The sequence below is a fragment of the Tinamus guttatus genome, unplaced genomic scaffold (genome assembly GCF_059628265.1).
Source record: "Tinamus guttatus ecotype Peru unplaced genomic scaffold, ASM5962826v1 Tinamus_guttatus_pri_ptg000710l, whole genome shotgun sequence".
Classification (NCBI taxonomy): Eukaryota; Metazoa; Chordata; class Aves; order Tinamiformes; family Tinamidae; genus Tinamus; species Tinamus guttatus.
In genome coordinates, this window is record NW_028289244.1 from 5,540,971 (window position 1) to 5,557,443 (window position 16,473).

The window sequence follows — 16,473 nt, forward strand, 5'->3', positions numbered from 1 at the left end:
TACCCTGGCGGGCAGGAATAAGACAAACAGAACCAGGGCTGTTTCTACATGGGAGCCCAGTGCTAGAGCTGGGTGAGGACAAGTGACCCCGGGCTGCTTGGTGGCCAGTGTGATTTGAAGACGGCCGCTTGTCCCTGCGGACAGCCCTGACCCCTCGGCTGTGCCGGCTGGCGCCTGGCTCCGAGTGCCCTGAGTGCTCAGAGAAGGTGGCACGATGAGCTCTGCAAACGCATCTCTGGGTGTTCTCTTTGCCAGGGTCCTATCCTGGCGAGGGAGGAAGCATTTCCTCTACTAGATGCAGAAATCCTCTCTCTCATACTTTCTGCTCAGCCTGTGCTGAGGTCTCTGGAGCTCTGGTTTGCATTAGAGGGCCCAGGGCACAACACTGGGATAGGGCCAGTGAAGGCAGGGCTGAAGCAGGAAAGGGCAGGTGCTGCAAGGCAGGAGGCCTCCTGGAAACGCGCTCCGAGGTGGTGACACCCCGGCTTTGCCTTCCCAAGCCAGCTCCGAGCCCACTCTGCGCTCCACAGCATAGGTGCTTCCTCGGCGTGGGATCTCCCAGCTCCGTAACCCCAGGGCTGCTCTTCCCTGCGCTTCTCAGACTACCCCCTTGCCGTGGGAGCACCAGCGTCTCCCCAGCTTGGAGGAGCTCCAGGATGTCCCGTGCACTGCCCGCTTCTTGGCTGCCTCCCTCTGCTCCCCGCCGTGGCGGAGGAGCCTCGTGTCCAGCAACACGAGCTGGTCCCTAAACTGGGGCCGTGCGCTGATAATGGCCAAACACGTCTGCGTTGTCTCTAACATCTACGCCGCTTTGCTTTCATGCAGAATGAGAACTTTTTCCCCATAGAAATGAGAGTCCAGAGGGAGGAAGAAGGGAGATGAGCACAGAAAAATGTAATATCCTTAAGCAAGGTAACAGACTCACAACACAGATTCATTTCTGCAAGAGGGGTGTGCAACTGCCATTAGGAAATAAGAGAGAGAGAAGGGCCGAGAAGACTTAAAGAGCCTGAAGAAAGTTTGACAATGATGAAATTAATGAAAGTTCATTTCTATTTTGGTGCTCATCCAGCACAGAAGAACAATTAAGTACCTTAAATACCGTCCCCATAAAAATGATGGAAATCAGCAGAGAGGCAGCAGAGCCTTTCCCTGGAGGACAGAACTGTTCTCGGTGCTTCCTAGCCCAGGAGGGCTCGAATCCTCCTCTCCCTGCTCGGGATGTGCTCTGGGGAGAGGGGGTCGCTCCCCGCTGCCTCCAGCAGCGTTTTGGAGTAGGAATGGGGCATTGAAGGACATTAGCTTTTCTTCATTTGGCACAGGGCTCAGAACTATGTTTTATTCAGGAATGGTATTACAGTACAAAAATATGATTGTATAAAATCTGTGAAAAATGATACCATTTAAAATAGCCTTTCCTCCCTCAAGCATATCTCTCCTTAAATATATATATATATGTCGTAGATGCTTATAATCCTTTTCCACAAGTCTGAAGCCTTGTGTATGTGGTGGAGCTGCCTGGCAGGGCTGTGGGAGGGCTCTCAGCACTGTGTGGGCTTTGCCAAGCCCCAGGCCGTGTCCTGCTAGGATGTGAACGCTGATCACTGAGTGCAGCGGCCTCTGGGCTCAAAGAAGGGCCCAACACAAACTGGGTGCCTGAAGGAGAAGAAATGAGGCTGCTTATGGCGAGGAACAAATCCACGCAGCGGCCGGCAGAGTTGGACTGGATGCAAAGGCAGAGCTGGACTCTGAGGTTGGTGAGCACATGGATTTTATTTCAGTCCATAAACTCCCGTGGGCTCAAGTGCTTAAACACAAGCAAGAAATGCAAGGATCTTTCTGATGACTTATATTCCCTAATTTGCCTTTCTTTGCCCTTCTCCACTATCAAGAAGTGACACTAAAACTTCTGTGAAGAATAATAGTTACTATTATTGCATCTACATCATGTAGTAGATCTGGGGCTAGCATGGGATTCTCCTTTGGTCTAAAGGCCCTTTTCTAAGAGCAGAAAGAAATGAGGCAGGATGATGTTCTTCCTTGCTCTGGTCTTGCCCTTGGGCTGCTTTGCTGTAGGGTCATGGGGGGAGCACAGGGCATGGGGTTTGTTACCTATTTACTGCTGACTCCTTAGAGCAGCTCCGGTCAGAGGGCAGGATGGAGTCAAAGCCCTGCTGGGCAAACTCTCCCTGCGGCGCCGCGCGGAGCTCTGCTCCGTTTGCTGCCTCCTCGGGAAGGCGCCGTCTGCCGGGGCAGGGAAGGAGAGAGCCTCGACCCCCAGCTTCGCTGCTGCCCCGATGGAAGGAGGAGGGAAAGGGGGAAGATACTGGTTCACACTGATGTCTCGTGCCCTTTCCCTGTCTCAGCACGGCCAAGGGAGCCAAAGCTAGCGAGCTTTTGCCAAAGCATGAGGAAATACTGCCGTTTGCTCTAGTCCATGCAGTGAATAGCACCTTTCTTTTTTTCCCTAGCTCTTTTTCCTTTGCTCTTATATTTTGATTTTTTTTTTTTTAAATAGAGCGTATTTAGTGCTGGTGCAAGGTGCTGACCTGGCAGCCCTGGCCATGGGTGTCCCTTTGCCCAACCTGAGGAGCCCTGGTGGGAGGCAAGGGGCTGTCCCCAGGCCTCCTTCCCTCCCTGCTGTTGGCACGGGCGCCGTGTCGGGGCAGTTTGCAAGTGTCTGCCCTCCACCTCCCTCTTCAGTAGCTGCCCCTTGCTGGGCTGGGTGAGACGCTGGCAGCTGGGAGTCAATTCCCAGCTCCTGCCACAGGTTTCAATGCAGCTGATCAGAGCCTGACCTGAGTCTTGTGGTGGGCTCCATCCTCCTGCTCCTGCTCCATCCTCCTGCTCATCTACGGTGTGAGACTTGGCTCCGAGCTGCCTCCAGCTGCAACAGGGGCTGCAGCTCCTGAAATCAGGAGCCTGGCTACTCCTCGGAAAAGCATCAGATCTGCCTCTCAGCTTGGCTACTCCTCAGAAAAACATCAGATCAGCTTCTCGGCTTGGCTGCTCCTCGGAAAAGCATCAGATCTGCCTCTCGGCTCAGCGGCTGCCTGGTCCCAAGCACAGCACGGGGGTGAGTGTAGGAAAGAATGGAAGCATCAGCAGGTGCTACTCCTCTCCCTGCCTTCATCCAGTGTCACTTAGTGCCTGTTGCCGACCTGCTCCCAAGTGTTTCTGTGCAGACCACTTCTCTCTTCCTTTCCCCTTGCTTCCACCCCACTCGCTAAAGTGCAAACAAACAAGGCTGAAAACGCAGGTGCTGCAGCCCAGCTCCCAAACCAGGCCCCACGCGGAGCCCTTGCCCCGTCCGGGCCCATCCTGAGCCCGCGGAGACGCCGGGGCCGCCGCTGCTCCATCCCGTCTCCGTCCCTCCCACCCTCCCGCCCTTGGGAAGCAGCGCCAGCCTTCCCCGTGCCGCCCCCCACGCACGTTAAAGCTAAATGCAGCACCAAAATAGTTACAAAAATAGAGTTTTGGGTCCTCCGGCCCAGCTTTGCTACTAATATAACTGCTATGAAATGTCTGAAAATAACAGCCGCTCTCTCTGTACACGGGCCGCCTTCCCCCCGCCGCGGCTGCGGTTACTGCCGCTCGCGCGCTCCCGTCGCCGCGACGCACCCGTGCGCCTCGACTCTCTGTATTTTAAATATAGCTTATTTTTTAACTAAACCCATCCTGTACTCCCGTCCCCGCATTGTAAACAAACATGGCAGAAGAGGTTGGAAAAAGAAGGCTGTCTTAAAAATCCTTCATCGTTTCTAGTGGTCTGAATAGTAGTTCTGGCTCCTGGGACTCTGACCCTACACAGGGTCATTTACCAGGACAGAAGGTACCTGCGATTTCGGATCGAGGCCCTGATGTCCTTCTCGGGTTTCCCACTGGATGCTCCCTGATGGGGGTGAGAGAGAGAACACATCTGTGTTCCTCTATCCGAAAGTTACAAAGTGTTTGATCAGCAGAACTGAGACTAAAAAAAAGTAAATATTTAAAACGAACAACCACCTACAGCCTCTTTCTTAAGGTTCCCCATCTATCCAGTTTTTAAAGTGCAAAATCTAGAGAAGCATAGAATGATTTTTCTTGCATTTTTTTCTTTTGTTAGGGTTTTTTTCCCCCTACGTGCTTGACTGGTATGGCCTTTCTATAGCAAAAGTCAGATAAAGCATAATTGCAGTTGCTTCTGCACATGGAATTATGAATCATTCCAGTGACTTCAGAATCTAAGCTGTTAATAGGCTAAAAAAGTTTTTTTGTTGTTTTTTGTGTGTTTTCTCTTTGCATTATAATTAAGCATGAATATATATTAATATATTACACTGTTTGGATTGCAGCTGGAGCAATCCAAACCTTCCTATGCTGTAAAACTAACCCCCACCCTGCAATCCCCCGGATCAAGAGCTGCTTTTCTCCTCCCTGTTCCAGTTCTCCTCAGTTCATATGATTAAAAGTCCCTCCCATCCCCCCCTTTTTTAGTAGATATTGCCACATTCTTAAATTCATGCATTGCTGCATTGCTATTGCACATATATAAAGGATTGCTCTCTCCCTCCCGCGCGCTCTCCTTCCCTCACTGGTTGTGGACGTCCTCTCTGCGCACGATCTTGTAGATGATCCAGTAGAAAATGTTGAAGATGAGGAAGGCCATGGGGAAGCCGATGCGCGAGATCTTGTCGATCTTCTTGGCGCGCTGGATGAAGAGCTTCCGCATCTCCTCCGGGGAGCGCGACGGCGGCGCCACGGGGTTGGCCGTGTTGTTGTTGTTGGCGCCCTTCACGGAGATGCCGTCCTTGGCTTGGAGGCAGGCCGGCCCCATGCCGTAGGCCGTGAAGTTGAACCTGCCTTCGCCGGCCTCGTCCTCCTGAAACAGATTCAGCATGGGGCTCTACTTACAATGAGATATAGGCAATGCACCCTTGCTATAAGGCTCTCCACTGCCTGCTCCCCAGGGAGAAGACACCTCGCTCGTGGCCCGGGCTTTGCCCTGTCAGACAAACCCTCTGCTCCCAGGAGATCTGCCTTATAGCGGGGTGCTAGCTGTGCGACGAACAGATGCAAATCAGGGGATCCAGGCACCCATGGAGAACAGCGCTGACTTCCACCCTGCCTTTGACAGACTCGGATGGTTTCTGGTACTGCATTTACTATTTATTTTTCCCAAAAGCATCCCCTGTTTTGCTTCTGCCTCTCCCTCCCCCCAGCTCCTCCGATCACCTTCTTTGCTTTGCCTGGGTGTCATGGAGCTCGCCCAGAAGGAGGGGGCTCCATGCAGCCCCCGCAGGTGAAGCCGCAGCGCGAGGCTCCCTGCAGAGCCGCATGGCTGCGCGGCCAGAGACCTCTCCAGGGAAAGAGCTCTGCAGGCAGCGTGCGAGGAGCAGGGCTGGCCCCTCCGCGCCAGGCCAAGACACAGGCAGCTGTGCTGACCGCACTTACTGACCAGGAGAATCTCCCCAGAACTTCTTTATTTGCCTCTCTGAAGGCAAATGATATTGCTGTATTTTGGCGGAGGACCTGCGGGCTTCTCGGAGTAATTTAGCTTTATTTTATTTAACATGGGGCTGTAATTGCAGGATAAAGCAGGTTTGGCCCAGTTAATGCAACCAGTCACAGAGTCGAGATTAGAAAATTGTCTCTCAACTACAGGCTGCTCAGGCTAATTGCTAGAGCAATAGCCTTGATGAACTGCTGTGGGGCTGCTCTGCGTTTGCTGGTGCTAACAGCACCCACCTGCCTGCCCAGCGTGCCCTGTTGCCCCTTCGGCCTTGCAGAGTGTCTTTTCTGGATGGCCCCTGTATGGAGCAGGCAGCCGCGTGCGATGGGTGCCCGGGGCAGCGAAGCAGGGGCAGAATGTGCTGGCGCGGTGGAGCAGGCCCCAACAGCCCAAGGAGGCCCAGCAGGGCTGGGAGAGGCTCCAGGCAGCGCCGCGGCCGCACGGGACTCGGCCTGCAGGACGGGGCGACCAGCAGCAGCGCGGGGACTCCCGCGAGGGCCGCTCCGCCCTGGTCCCTCACCATGCAGGTTTCCACGCAGCTGATGAGGTGTGCGCCTGCTGCAGAGGCCTCACTCTGCGACGGTGAAAGCCCATAGCCCTTCTCTTAATAGTGCCCTATGTATTTATGTGAGAGTTGCCCCAGCTGTTCCCTGGTTGCACAGACACACAGGTACCGAGATGCAAATGATTTAGCTTGAGTCAATTCTCTAATTCACTGAATTGCCTTTCTCTCCTCTTTGCTGAGGGATCACTGTTTTCTGTGGCCTATTTGTTACCTGAGTGCTCTATCCGTGATACAGCAGCTAACAGGGCCTTATTAATGATGAGGTGTCAAGGGAGAATCACAAAAGGTGCAAGTCGATAGCCAGACTGCCCTATGTGCTTGGGCTGGGTCTCCAAGCGGGTCTGCCGAGGGTGTCACGCTGAGCAGGCACCCATCCCTCAGCGGGGCAGTACCTTCCCAGCCACCACAGTTCCTACAGCTTCCCAAACCAGGAGCTGGATCTGCTCCAGTAAACAAGAGCAGAATAATGGGTCCAGGGAGCACTTCCTGGTCAAGTCTTCTGGTCTAGTCTTTCCCCTCCTTCCAGAGGGAAGGAGGTAAGAGGTGTCTGAGAAGTGGAAAGGGCCAGCTGAAACCTGGCTATTTAGTTATTTGATTTTTATTTCTTGGGGAGAAGACTCTGAGGAAAGTGAGAAACTGATGTGTCCAGATTCACTTGTGTTAATGCCAGATTGTGGCACGTTGTCCTGGGGACTGGACTGTGAGGAATAGCTGGTAGGTTTTGCTTTGGATGCTCCAAATAAATGTGGGATTGCTAAAACCTCTCAGTTGTTTTCAGTCTGGCATGTCATGCCTGCACCAGGCAGAGCAACCCAGACACGTCAGGACATTGGGACACAGCAATTACCTTCTCTGGCAGCTGTGTTAGGCCATTTGTGTTATTTGCAGTCAGCTCCTACTTTTCTGATGAGTCTGCAAACCTTGTTCATTTTGCATTTGCAAGTGTTTTTGTTTATGCTTTGTTCCAAATAAAACTACTGTGAGATTAGGCAGAGATTGTCACAACAGCCTTATGTTCAATGGAACATCTCTGGCAAACATATGTTAAATTCATCACTAAAGTATATTTTTTTTCTTATTTTATCAACAGTAGTCCAGAGCGATCTGCATCCAATGGCATGGATCCAGAAAGGGTGCTTGAATCTGGAATAAAAGTGCTGTGAAGCACCCAGGGTAGGTGGTTTTATCTTTGGCTCTATTAAACAGGCTACATTTTCTGAACTACAATGCCCTCAGCTGATTTTTGAAATGACAGGGTCTTGCCCAGGACTGACAAAATTAATGCTTGCTAATCATCCCATCTGCTACTTATTTTCCTTAGATTTGTGCAACGCACTTCAACTTTGGCCTTGGGTGGCCTGGGACAAATGCACGATTATCCCCTATTTTTCAGATGGGACAGCTGAAGCAAGGAGAGGCAGTGAGCAATCTTAGAAGAGGGAATGAGCTCCTGCTGATCGCCTGGCCCTAAGAGCATGCTGCCTTCTGGAACGATGGAGCACGCTGTGAACTACTCTGATACAGGTCAGACTCTTAGTGACTAGGATGGTGAAGCACTGCAACAGACAGTCTCAGGACAGGATGAAGCGCAGGGGATTTTCTAAAACCGAGAGTAGACAAATATCTCTGAAGAATATTTTAGGCAGAGAAGTTCCATCCCTAGTAGTCTCCTAATGGCTCTGCTGAGATGTGTTTTTCCTGAACAAAATCACTGCTTTTTGATACTGCTTGAGGTATTTCAGGCCTGATGTTAAAAACAATGATACTGTCTGCCCAATTCTCCTAGCTAGTTAGTTAGCTAGTTAGTTAATCACAGTCATCTTTAGGTTTCTCTTTAGTACATCCTGTGAAGTGAGAGCTTTGCTGTCCATACCCCGCCTTAAAAACTAGTAAATTCCAAGCTGCAGGGGATGTATATCTATGTAATGTGCATGCTCACGTTGGTGTCAGTCATGGCAAATGAGCATAGAGCAAGGCTAAGGCTGTGAAGAATGCTCTTTTCATTCCAGTAGGAAATTCACTGCTCACCTGAGCAGCGGATGCTTTTGAACATGGAGATGACAGAAACAAAGCTGGTGTCACTTACCTTCAGATTAATGTAAGCTGCTGGGGGGGCCCCCAACAGTTTCCCCTTTGCGGAACGCCACTTGCTGATAGTTATCCCTCATACCTCCCTGCTTGCCTCCCACCCAGTCCTCATTGTGTCTACCAAAGATGAAAACTTATCTCAGAGCACCTCTGTGTATGGAAATTGTTATGATGAGAAAAAAAAAGTTTGTATTAGACAGCCTAACAAAAAAAAAGTCTCATGAGACCCCTGGGATGAACTGACTGTTAGAAGAGAAGCCACGACCCATTGAGTTAGCCTTGTATTTTTGATATATGGACCCCCTTACTATCTGAACATATGCCAAGGGGTTCTCTGGAATCTAGTGGCTTGGTCCAGCTGACCATGCAGTGAATTCTGGCCTGCCAGAACAGATTCCAGTTATGACCTTTCTACCCTGTGTATTACCTTATGATGCCTCCTCTTCCTTCTGAACCTGAGCAGCTCTTTGTGCTGTCGGGACACGAAGTTGACAGCAGCATACTCTAGAAGTGCAGAGAACACAAACAGCAAGCACACAGCCATCCAGATGTCTATGGCCTTCACGTAGGACACCTGAGAGTGAGAGTGAGAGACTGGGATGGGATTATTCACCCAAATGCCTTTTTGCTTGCCATTTTTCATGTTATTCCCAAGATCTCTGGAAGGAGCTGGTTAATCTGTAACATGGCTGACATCTACTCTTGGATATCGAAATCTAACTCATTTAGCAAGACTGTGTTATTGGGCCACTGAAACTGCATCGGGACTTTTTAGTAGCAATAATTCCAGAGTTTTAAGTTGATCCAGTTATGATAGTTTGAAAAGAAGGTAAACAGTATTTCAAACTAACTACACCAGAAGTCTTCCATAAATGAGACATTCAGTATTCTTATAAAAGTACAGCGAGCAAGTGAACAAATGCTACAACGTAGAGTGCTTGTGCACATGTGCATGTTGCAGGTGCTTTTTTGGTGCACAGCTTCTGCCTGTGCTGGATGCTGGGGTGAATACTGGATCTTAGGGGAAGTTGTACAGTTATTCAAGAAAGCTCTTTTTTTTGCAGGATGGGACTAGAATTTGTTCTGCTTGTCCTTAAACTGGAATAGGGCAACGGTAGCAGAATGCACTTGTTTTGAGCTGGTTTCCTGGAGGATCTGCATGGTGCCCTACAAGTGTGCAGTCTCTAGGAAGTGCACAATTTGCCCCATTTGTGAGGATAAGCCTGTTCTGTACCTTGGGCAGTGATGCTCGGGAACCAGAGCTCTGCGTGGTCATAGTGAGCACTGTGGTGATGCCCAGGCCAACACGAGCAGGTGCAGCATCCATGTTGATCCAGAAGGAGATCCAGGACAGAATGACAATGAGGAGACTGGGGATATACATCTGGATCAAGTAGTAGCCCATCTGTCGCTCCAGGTGGAAACGAGCTTCTATGCAGGTGAACTTGCCTGAGAAGGGTGGGAGGATACATGGAAAGTTACTGGTAAGACACAGTGAACCTCCTGGCTTTCCCCTCTGCTTGTCTGGGGACTTTCCTCTTACGGCCTAGAACCAGAGTCATGTTAGAATAAACATTAAGCAATAAGTAACTGTCAAGGCAGTTCTGAAATACATATGCAGGATATCAGCAACAAAGAAAGCTCATCAGAATGTCATTCGTTACTTAAAATTCACCTGCTCCCTTGCCTCAGAGTATGTTGGGAAAGAAGGTCCAAACCAAAACACTGTAGAACAAATGCAGATATTACTCAGGACAAGAGAGTTCCATACCTTTGTGTCTATCAGCTCATTACTGCCTATATATGCATATATTTACTGGGCACATGTGTGCGTGGATATATACACAAACATGTATATACATATATATTTGCACACAGATAAATAGATAGATAAACAGATATCTAGGACAAGGCTTTTATAACCAGAGTGCCATCATGTATGCCAAAAGACATTTGGCAAATGCATGATCCCAAATTCCTGCTCAGATGATCCTAAGGGCTAAGGGGAAACAGCACTGACCTGTGTTGTAGTGCTTTGTGCAGTATCTCAAGTCTTTTTCTTCTTTGAGGATAAACTGAGGCAATGTTAGTCCATCAGCAACTTGCACAGCTCCTTTTTCTTGCCACTCAAATATGAGATCATTCATTGTGTAACCAACTGTTGACAGAAGGGAAAAAATGGCACGTGAAATGCATATTGAATAGAGATTGGAGAGGATCCAATCCATAGAGGCTGTAGAAGAGGGCTGCGCTTGGGCAGAAGCGCAGTGCAGCCTTCCTTGGCAATGCTGGAGCAAGTAGAACTGCTTATGCATGTGGTAAAAGCTACGGTAGTGACCTGCGCTGGAGCTGGGATGGTAAGCAAGGAGCTGTCTGTGATAAATCACTTTTTTTTTTTCTTGAGTTCTGTTCATTGAGCTGGCTATTACTTTTTAAAATTTGACCTCTTTCTCTCAACAAGGTTATTTATTGGTTTTCACTCCTTCGGGATAAGCAACTTGTACAAGAGGGCAAATGTTCATACAGAGAAAAAAAATCCCATTTGCAACTAAAAGAACTTTCACCTTTCTCCTTTAAAGCAAAAGACTCGTGTAAATAGAAACAAGTCAAGGCTCCTCTCATGGGATCTGCAGAGGTTTGGCTTCTCTAGGAAATGTCGTATGTGGTAAATAAATGGAAAAACCCCAAGCAAGTCCTTTTGGGATGGCAGGGAGAGCAAAGAACCGATGGAGAGGAGGAGGAGACTCTAATGAACTCACTTGAAGCAGCTTGCAGCTGGTGTTCTTGCTTTGTGGGCTTCTGAACTTAATTTACCCTCATCTTTTCCAAAAGATTTCTGTCTCCAGTAGGAACCATTATTGCCCCCATTGGCCTCTGATGTAAATGCAGATGATAGTGGAGGGGTGGTGGTGGTGGAAGGGATGCTAGCAGAGAAGAATGAGAGATGAAGGGTTGTGAGAGAGCAGCTGCAGCACACCCAGCAGAGCAAGTCTCTCCTGGCTGTGCATCACACCTTCCTCTAAAGGAACAGTGAAGGATGAACCAGGATGGGTTTCCATCCAGGAAGGGAAATGGAAGGGGAGAAAGGGAAAACATGTTGTCTCCTTTCCAAAAGGGAGACATGCACAGGACTCACAGCTTTCTAACTGCATGATGCATGTCTGCACGTCCATCGGGAAGTTCTTCAAGTCCATAGGGCAGGCCAGAGTCAGTGTGATCCTGAAGAGAGAAGACAGCATAGGGTAATGTCAAACTTTCTTTTTCCTGGATAAGGCATAATTAACTTAAAAATCTGCAACAACATTGATCAAGAAAATGAAAATGTGTTTCATTTGAGTAATTCTTCTGTGAAGGCATTTCCCCCAGAAGGCTGATGCAACACTGGCACAAGCCACAAAGGCTTTGCGTGTCCATCCATGGGAGGCTTCAAGACTTGACCAGACAAAGCAGCCAACCTGATCTAGTCTTGGCAATAATCATGTTTTGAGCAAACTGTTGAGTGGGAGACTTCCAAAGATTCCTTCCCATCACGTTTCTATGACTCTGAATCAGATGCCCTCTCTTTTAAAAAATTCTCAGTTCCTTTTATTCAAAAGTAAACTCAGTGTTTCCAGTTTCTCACTTCAGGCTTGAACACCGGGTGTTTAGCTCTGCCCTTCCTCGCATCTTTGGGTCCTCATTCAGTCATCTCACCTGATGCTGTAGAGGACATTGCCATTTCTGGAGATCCTGAGGAGCTTGTTGTCTGTAGTGATCTCATGGAAATGGGCCCCTTTCTCATTGGCAAAGAACAAATCGGGCTTCCAGATGGAGTCCAGCATGGAGGGGTCCAGATCCAGGGAGTCATCTGGGTATTCATTGTACGCCAGCCGTGGGTCATTCCACTGCTGTCGCAAAAAGATGTTCACCCTGTAATCCTGCATGGTGTGAAGGAAGAGTGGAGAAATGAGGTTAGAGAGTGCTCAGAGCAGGCCCAAGGAGTTGAGAACTGGCGAGTGTTGCTGAAACGGCCTCAAAAGTCAGCCATGTCCAGCTTTACGTTCCTCATCTATAGCAAACCTTCTTGGCAGCTCCCAAGGAGCTATTGTTATTTTAAGCTATGCAGTTTAGAGCCATCTCCTATGGTGAGCAGCTACCTGTCATTACCCCTTGCTCCTTCATAACAACTGGCAGCTCTGTGTGAAGCGCCAAGACTGCAGGTCCAAGCCTCGGCCTGGGGAAGCAGTGTTCAGCTGCAGACATCAAAGAGAGCAGGTATCTGCAAACTGACTGTTGAGAAGGATTAAGGGAGAAAGGGCACCAAAGTCAACTTCCCCATATTGTGACTATCTATGGGTCCTTTTGGCATTTGTGAAAGCAGAAGGCTTGATGAGACAGGAAGCCCGGAGAGGGGATATAGGGTTCTGCAGGAACACTAACATAAAGTGAAGCTCAAATGAACTAGCAGGAGCCTTTGATGAGAGTATGTGAACATCGGAGGAATGTGCATGGAGTCTCCTCTGTTCCTAAGCTGGTGTTCCTGGTTCCTCTCTCTTACATCAAAATGCTATAAACACTACAGATTCTATAGGCTGGCCATCTTCCATAATTGAAGCTAGTCCCCCAGCACTGCAGAAATGATACCTGCCTCATAACTTTGTGTCTTACAGCTCTCCTGAGCAACCCAGGACGAGGCTGGCTGCTGAGGTCTAGCTCAGACATCCCAGCTGCTCTCCTGGACAATTACAGGCAGTTCCTCTTCTCCTTATGTGACCAACAGATTCCCAGGGCCATCTGCTTATCCCTCTTCTGCTGAATGTCACAGAAGAAAGTGATGCAACGAACTGAGAGGGGGAGAGGATGAGCCAGCTCTCAGGAGAGGGATAAAAAAAGCTCCATGTCCATAAATGAACTGACAGTTTTTTAAGTACAGAGACTGTGTCCCAACAGCAGAATACTACAAACCAATTTCACTGCCCTGGTCTGAACTAGGAGTTGTTATCACATTTAGTGATTTGTTACCTTTCTAATTCTGATGAAACTTGAAGTCTCTTATTAGGAGACAAGAAAGGGAGGGACTCTGATGTGCTTTCCAGTATCTAATACTTCCTTCAGGTACTACGACCTTGCCTTCAGTGCGAGAATATTCAGCAGCTCTGCGGGGCTACCTCTAACACTCCCATCGTTTCTGTTCTTTCCTTTGGAGAACCTAAGGCCCTGAAGCTGAAGGATACATTTGGAGGACAGTTATCTGATATTGCTGCCTCAAGTGCCTCACCTGATCGTCAACCTACAGCCTCTTGCCTTGGAGGTACGAACGCTACCAAATGAGCCAAACTTGCTGGGCTGATCTGCCCCTATTTCTACAGCAATGAGGCCCTACAGAGTCCAGTCATACCAGCGGGCTGGGAGAAAACAGTCTCTTGGACATTCTGGGGTTTTGGATGGGGCAGTCTGTAGTCAAGCCCATGTTTTGGAAATGCGTTTCAGGCCACTTGTGCCATCTGTATCTTTGGAGCTAATGACCTTAATAATTGTGACAGTAGCAAATGGACCAAAGACTTGATGCTAAAAGGAGCAGACTTCTGAACATTAAAAAAAAAAAAAAAAAAAGTCACGACATTCTCTCCTCCTGCTGCTATCTCAAATGCTGCTTCCACAAGTCCTAGCGGGTCCCTCTGACTCAATTATCCGTGTCTGTCTCCCACAGATAATGTGTCTTGAGAAAATGTGAATAACTGCAGACAGCCAGGAACAAGGGCCGTAGTGCAGGACAAGCCAATAATGCACACCTGAAAGACGAAAATAACCCTGAATCTCCACTTTCCATGGCATGAACAGCTCCCTGAACAAACTATATACTTTAAATTCTCCCTTTTCTCTGCATAAAGATCTGCAACCATTGCAGTCAGGGGAAATCAGTGTCACCAACCTAATAGGTAGCAAGCAAAAGGTTGTTTTGCTTACTCAGCTGCAAATAAGCTGGATGCTACCAGGTCAGCTTCAGTTGGGAGTTTATTTCATGTACAACAGAAATTAAACTCATGTTTGGAATAAACTTCAGTGCTGGTTGCCCAGAAATGTTCTTAGTCTGATGAATTGTTGGAAGAAGGAGGGGGAAATGTGAAGCCAATCTTTTCACAGGGTCTGTGTTACTGCAGATAAGCCTTGAAGCTTTGTGACTGGAGTAAATTCACTGGTGTAGCTGCAACACTTGCCAATAGGAAAGGAAATGGTATGAAGAGTGGTGTAGCGGGCTGCATATTGGTACCACAACAGGCATAAGAGAATTGTTAACAGAATGACTGCCATAGTTGTAACGACCAGGATTTGGGACATTAACCAGTGCCTGTGAACCAGCTGAAAATGAACTTCTCTTAGCAGATGACTGTGGGAAGGCCCCTCCTAACTTGTCTCCAGAGAACTTTGACTCGTATTCCACATGGGAAAGCCCAGGAGCCTGGTGTGAAGGGCACGCTGGCGTATGGGACTGCAGCTACCTCCTTCCAGGGTGTGTTCAGCAGTGTGGTAAGTAACTCTGGTAGACATTGATCCTTGTTCTCTTCCTTTGGAGACAAGTATACGCAGTGGATATTTGGTTTTCCAGTACAGATAACTGAATGCTTATGTAATGATACAGAAAGGGCAAGGCCAAAGAAAAGTGGGTGAAATTTGCTGGCTTTACTGTTTTATAGCATCAGTAGGGAATGGTAGGTAATTCTGTGTGTGTGTATGTTTATGAAGATCTTCATTTTCAGTGTGTTTGTTCCACAGTCCTGGGCTGGCTGCTAAGAATGGCTGTGTTCACCCAGGTGAGTTTCCCTTACTGACAGAGAGCTGCACTCAACTCTGGCAGTGAAGGTGTTCGTGCACAGCTGAGATCTGAAGGGCTGCACATGGTACCTGCGGGATTTGCAGAGCATTTTGGAGCCCTTGGTTTGCAGTGCATTGAGATTTTCGATAAGTAATTGGGTATTTGGGTGCCTGTGGGGAAGCCTTTGTGATTTTGCCATCATTCCCCCACAGAAGATCATACAGCTTTCCAGACAAAAATCCCTTTTCCCTGGCTGCCATTCTGAATTTGAAATGTAGACATTTATTATGAAGTTTTTAGCTCTAACCAAAGAGACTGCCAAGATAGTCCTGCTTCAGGCCTAATCCTGAAACTAGCAGACTGAAATGCTGTGAAAATCTTCCCATTCTACATTGCCTGACTCGTTACTAGCCCATCATCTCTGTGGGGCCGATGGCTGGTTTCAAGAGTGACTGATTCCAAAAATTAAGTTCAAAACTAAGCATTTGCTATAGGTTTTGTGTGATGATTCTTATGTTTCCTGCGGACTTTGAGCTGAGTGGATCCAGTATTTCATGTATGACTCTCATACTCTTTCAATCACGTTTGCTGTGAGGCTGGAGTGAGTTGCTCGGTCCAGTCTGCAGAAACGGTTCACTCTCTGATCAGAAAGCTCATGGACAGATGTCTCCAAACACATATTTTACAGTGGAACCACGGCAACCTCCAGTTTATTCTGTCTGCCTTAGATGTTCAGAGAGCAAATATGGTTGAGTTGTAGCTGGCTGGAAGATTACATTTGGTTTGCCCTTTTCAGATGGAATGACTATGGCATGAAATCAGCAAAAAGGTGATAAATTTGCATACATAAGCTGTGCGTGAGAGCTGTATTGGCTGTTTTATATATATATATATATATATATATATATATATATATATATATATATTTTGTCTGTAACATGATGGCCCTTAAAATTAGAATTGGGAAGGGTCATCTTGGGCAGAGAGTCCAGCTCCTGACAATTTTATGTGTTCAGATCCAAAAATACTTTGTTCTCCATATGCCTCTATTGTACAAAAAACACTCCCATCTGCTCAAGCCAGCTAGAGATCCATGAACAAAACAGCAGCTTCCACAGAAAGAGAAATCAAGGGCATCACTTAATTCCAAGTTTGCCATTATAGGAGGAAATTTAGTAGATGAAGTGCTTAGATAATCCTAGCAGTTCTCTTATGCTACAAAGAAAAAATATAGCTAATGTAGTTCATTCACCTCGAAACAAGACTCTGGGTCCTAGATGGTTGATTTCTGCTTCATTTTGTATGAGGAATTTGTGGCTTTGCTTTAGGCTCCCTATGCTGATAAGTCTAGGGGAAAGTGTGTTGTTATAAAGACAGGACAAGTCGTGAATAAAAATAAGCTGGTAGGGTGAGTACATCTTGTATTTGTTGTCTGGAATCCCCTGCTGTTGGCTGCATTATTGTAGTAATGCTTTGGGACAGAAGGAGGCTGTCTAGACCCATTCACCCATCTGTCTGGCTTTTGTAGTTGTAATT

At 48.0% G+C, this 16,473-nt stretch overlaps 1 protein-coding gene across 2 annotated transcripts in view; it reads right to left on the reverse strand.

Moving 5' to 3' along the window:
* Positions 1-4,570: 4,570 nt before the first annotated feature.
* GLRA1 (glycine receptor alpha 1) overlaps positions 4,571-16,473 on the reverse strand; it is a 34,992-nt gene continuing 23,089 nt past the window's right edge. The window contains exons 4-9 of one of the 2 annotated variants that reach the window (XM_088536955.1): positions 11,838-12,061; positions 11,281-11,363; positions 10,165-10,302; positions 9,379-9,593; positions 8,572-8,718; positions 4,571-4,861 (exon numbers count right to left, since the gene is read on the reverse strand). In XM_088536955.1, the coding sequence (XP_088393081.1) occupies positions 4,571-4,861; positions 8,572-8,718; positions 9,379-9,593; positions 10,165-10,302; positions 11,281-11,363; positions 11,838-12,061 (1,098 nt within the window). Of the gene's footprint in view, positions 4,886-8,571; positions 8,719-9,378; positions 9,594-10,164; positions 10,303-11,280; positions 11,364-11,837; positions 12,062-16,473 lie in introns of both variants that reach the window. The other variant, XM_088536954.1, reaches the window with a different exon arrangement.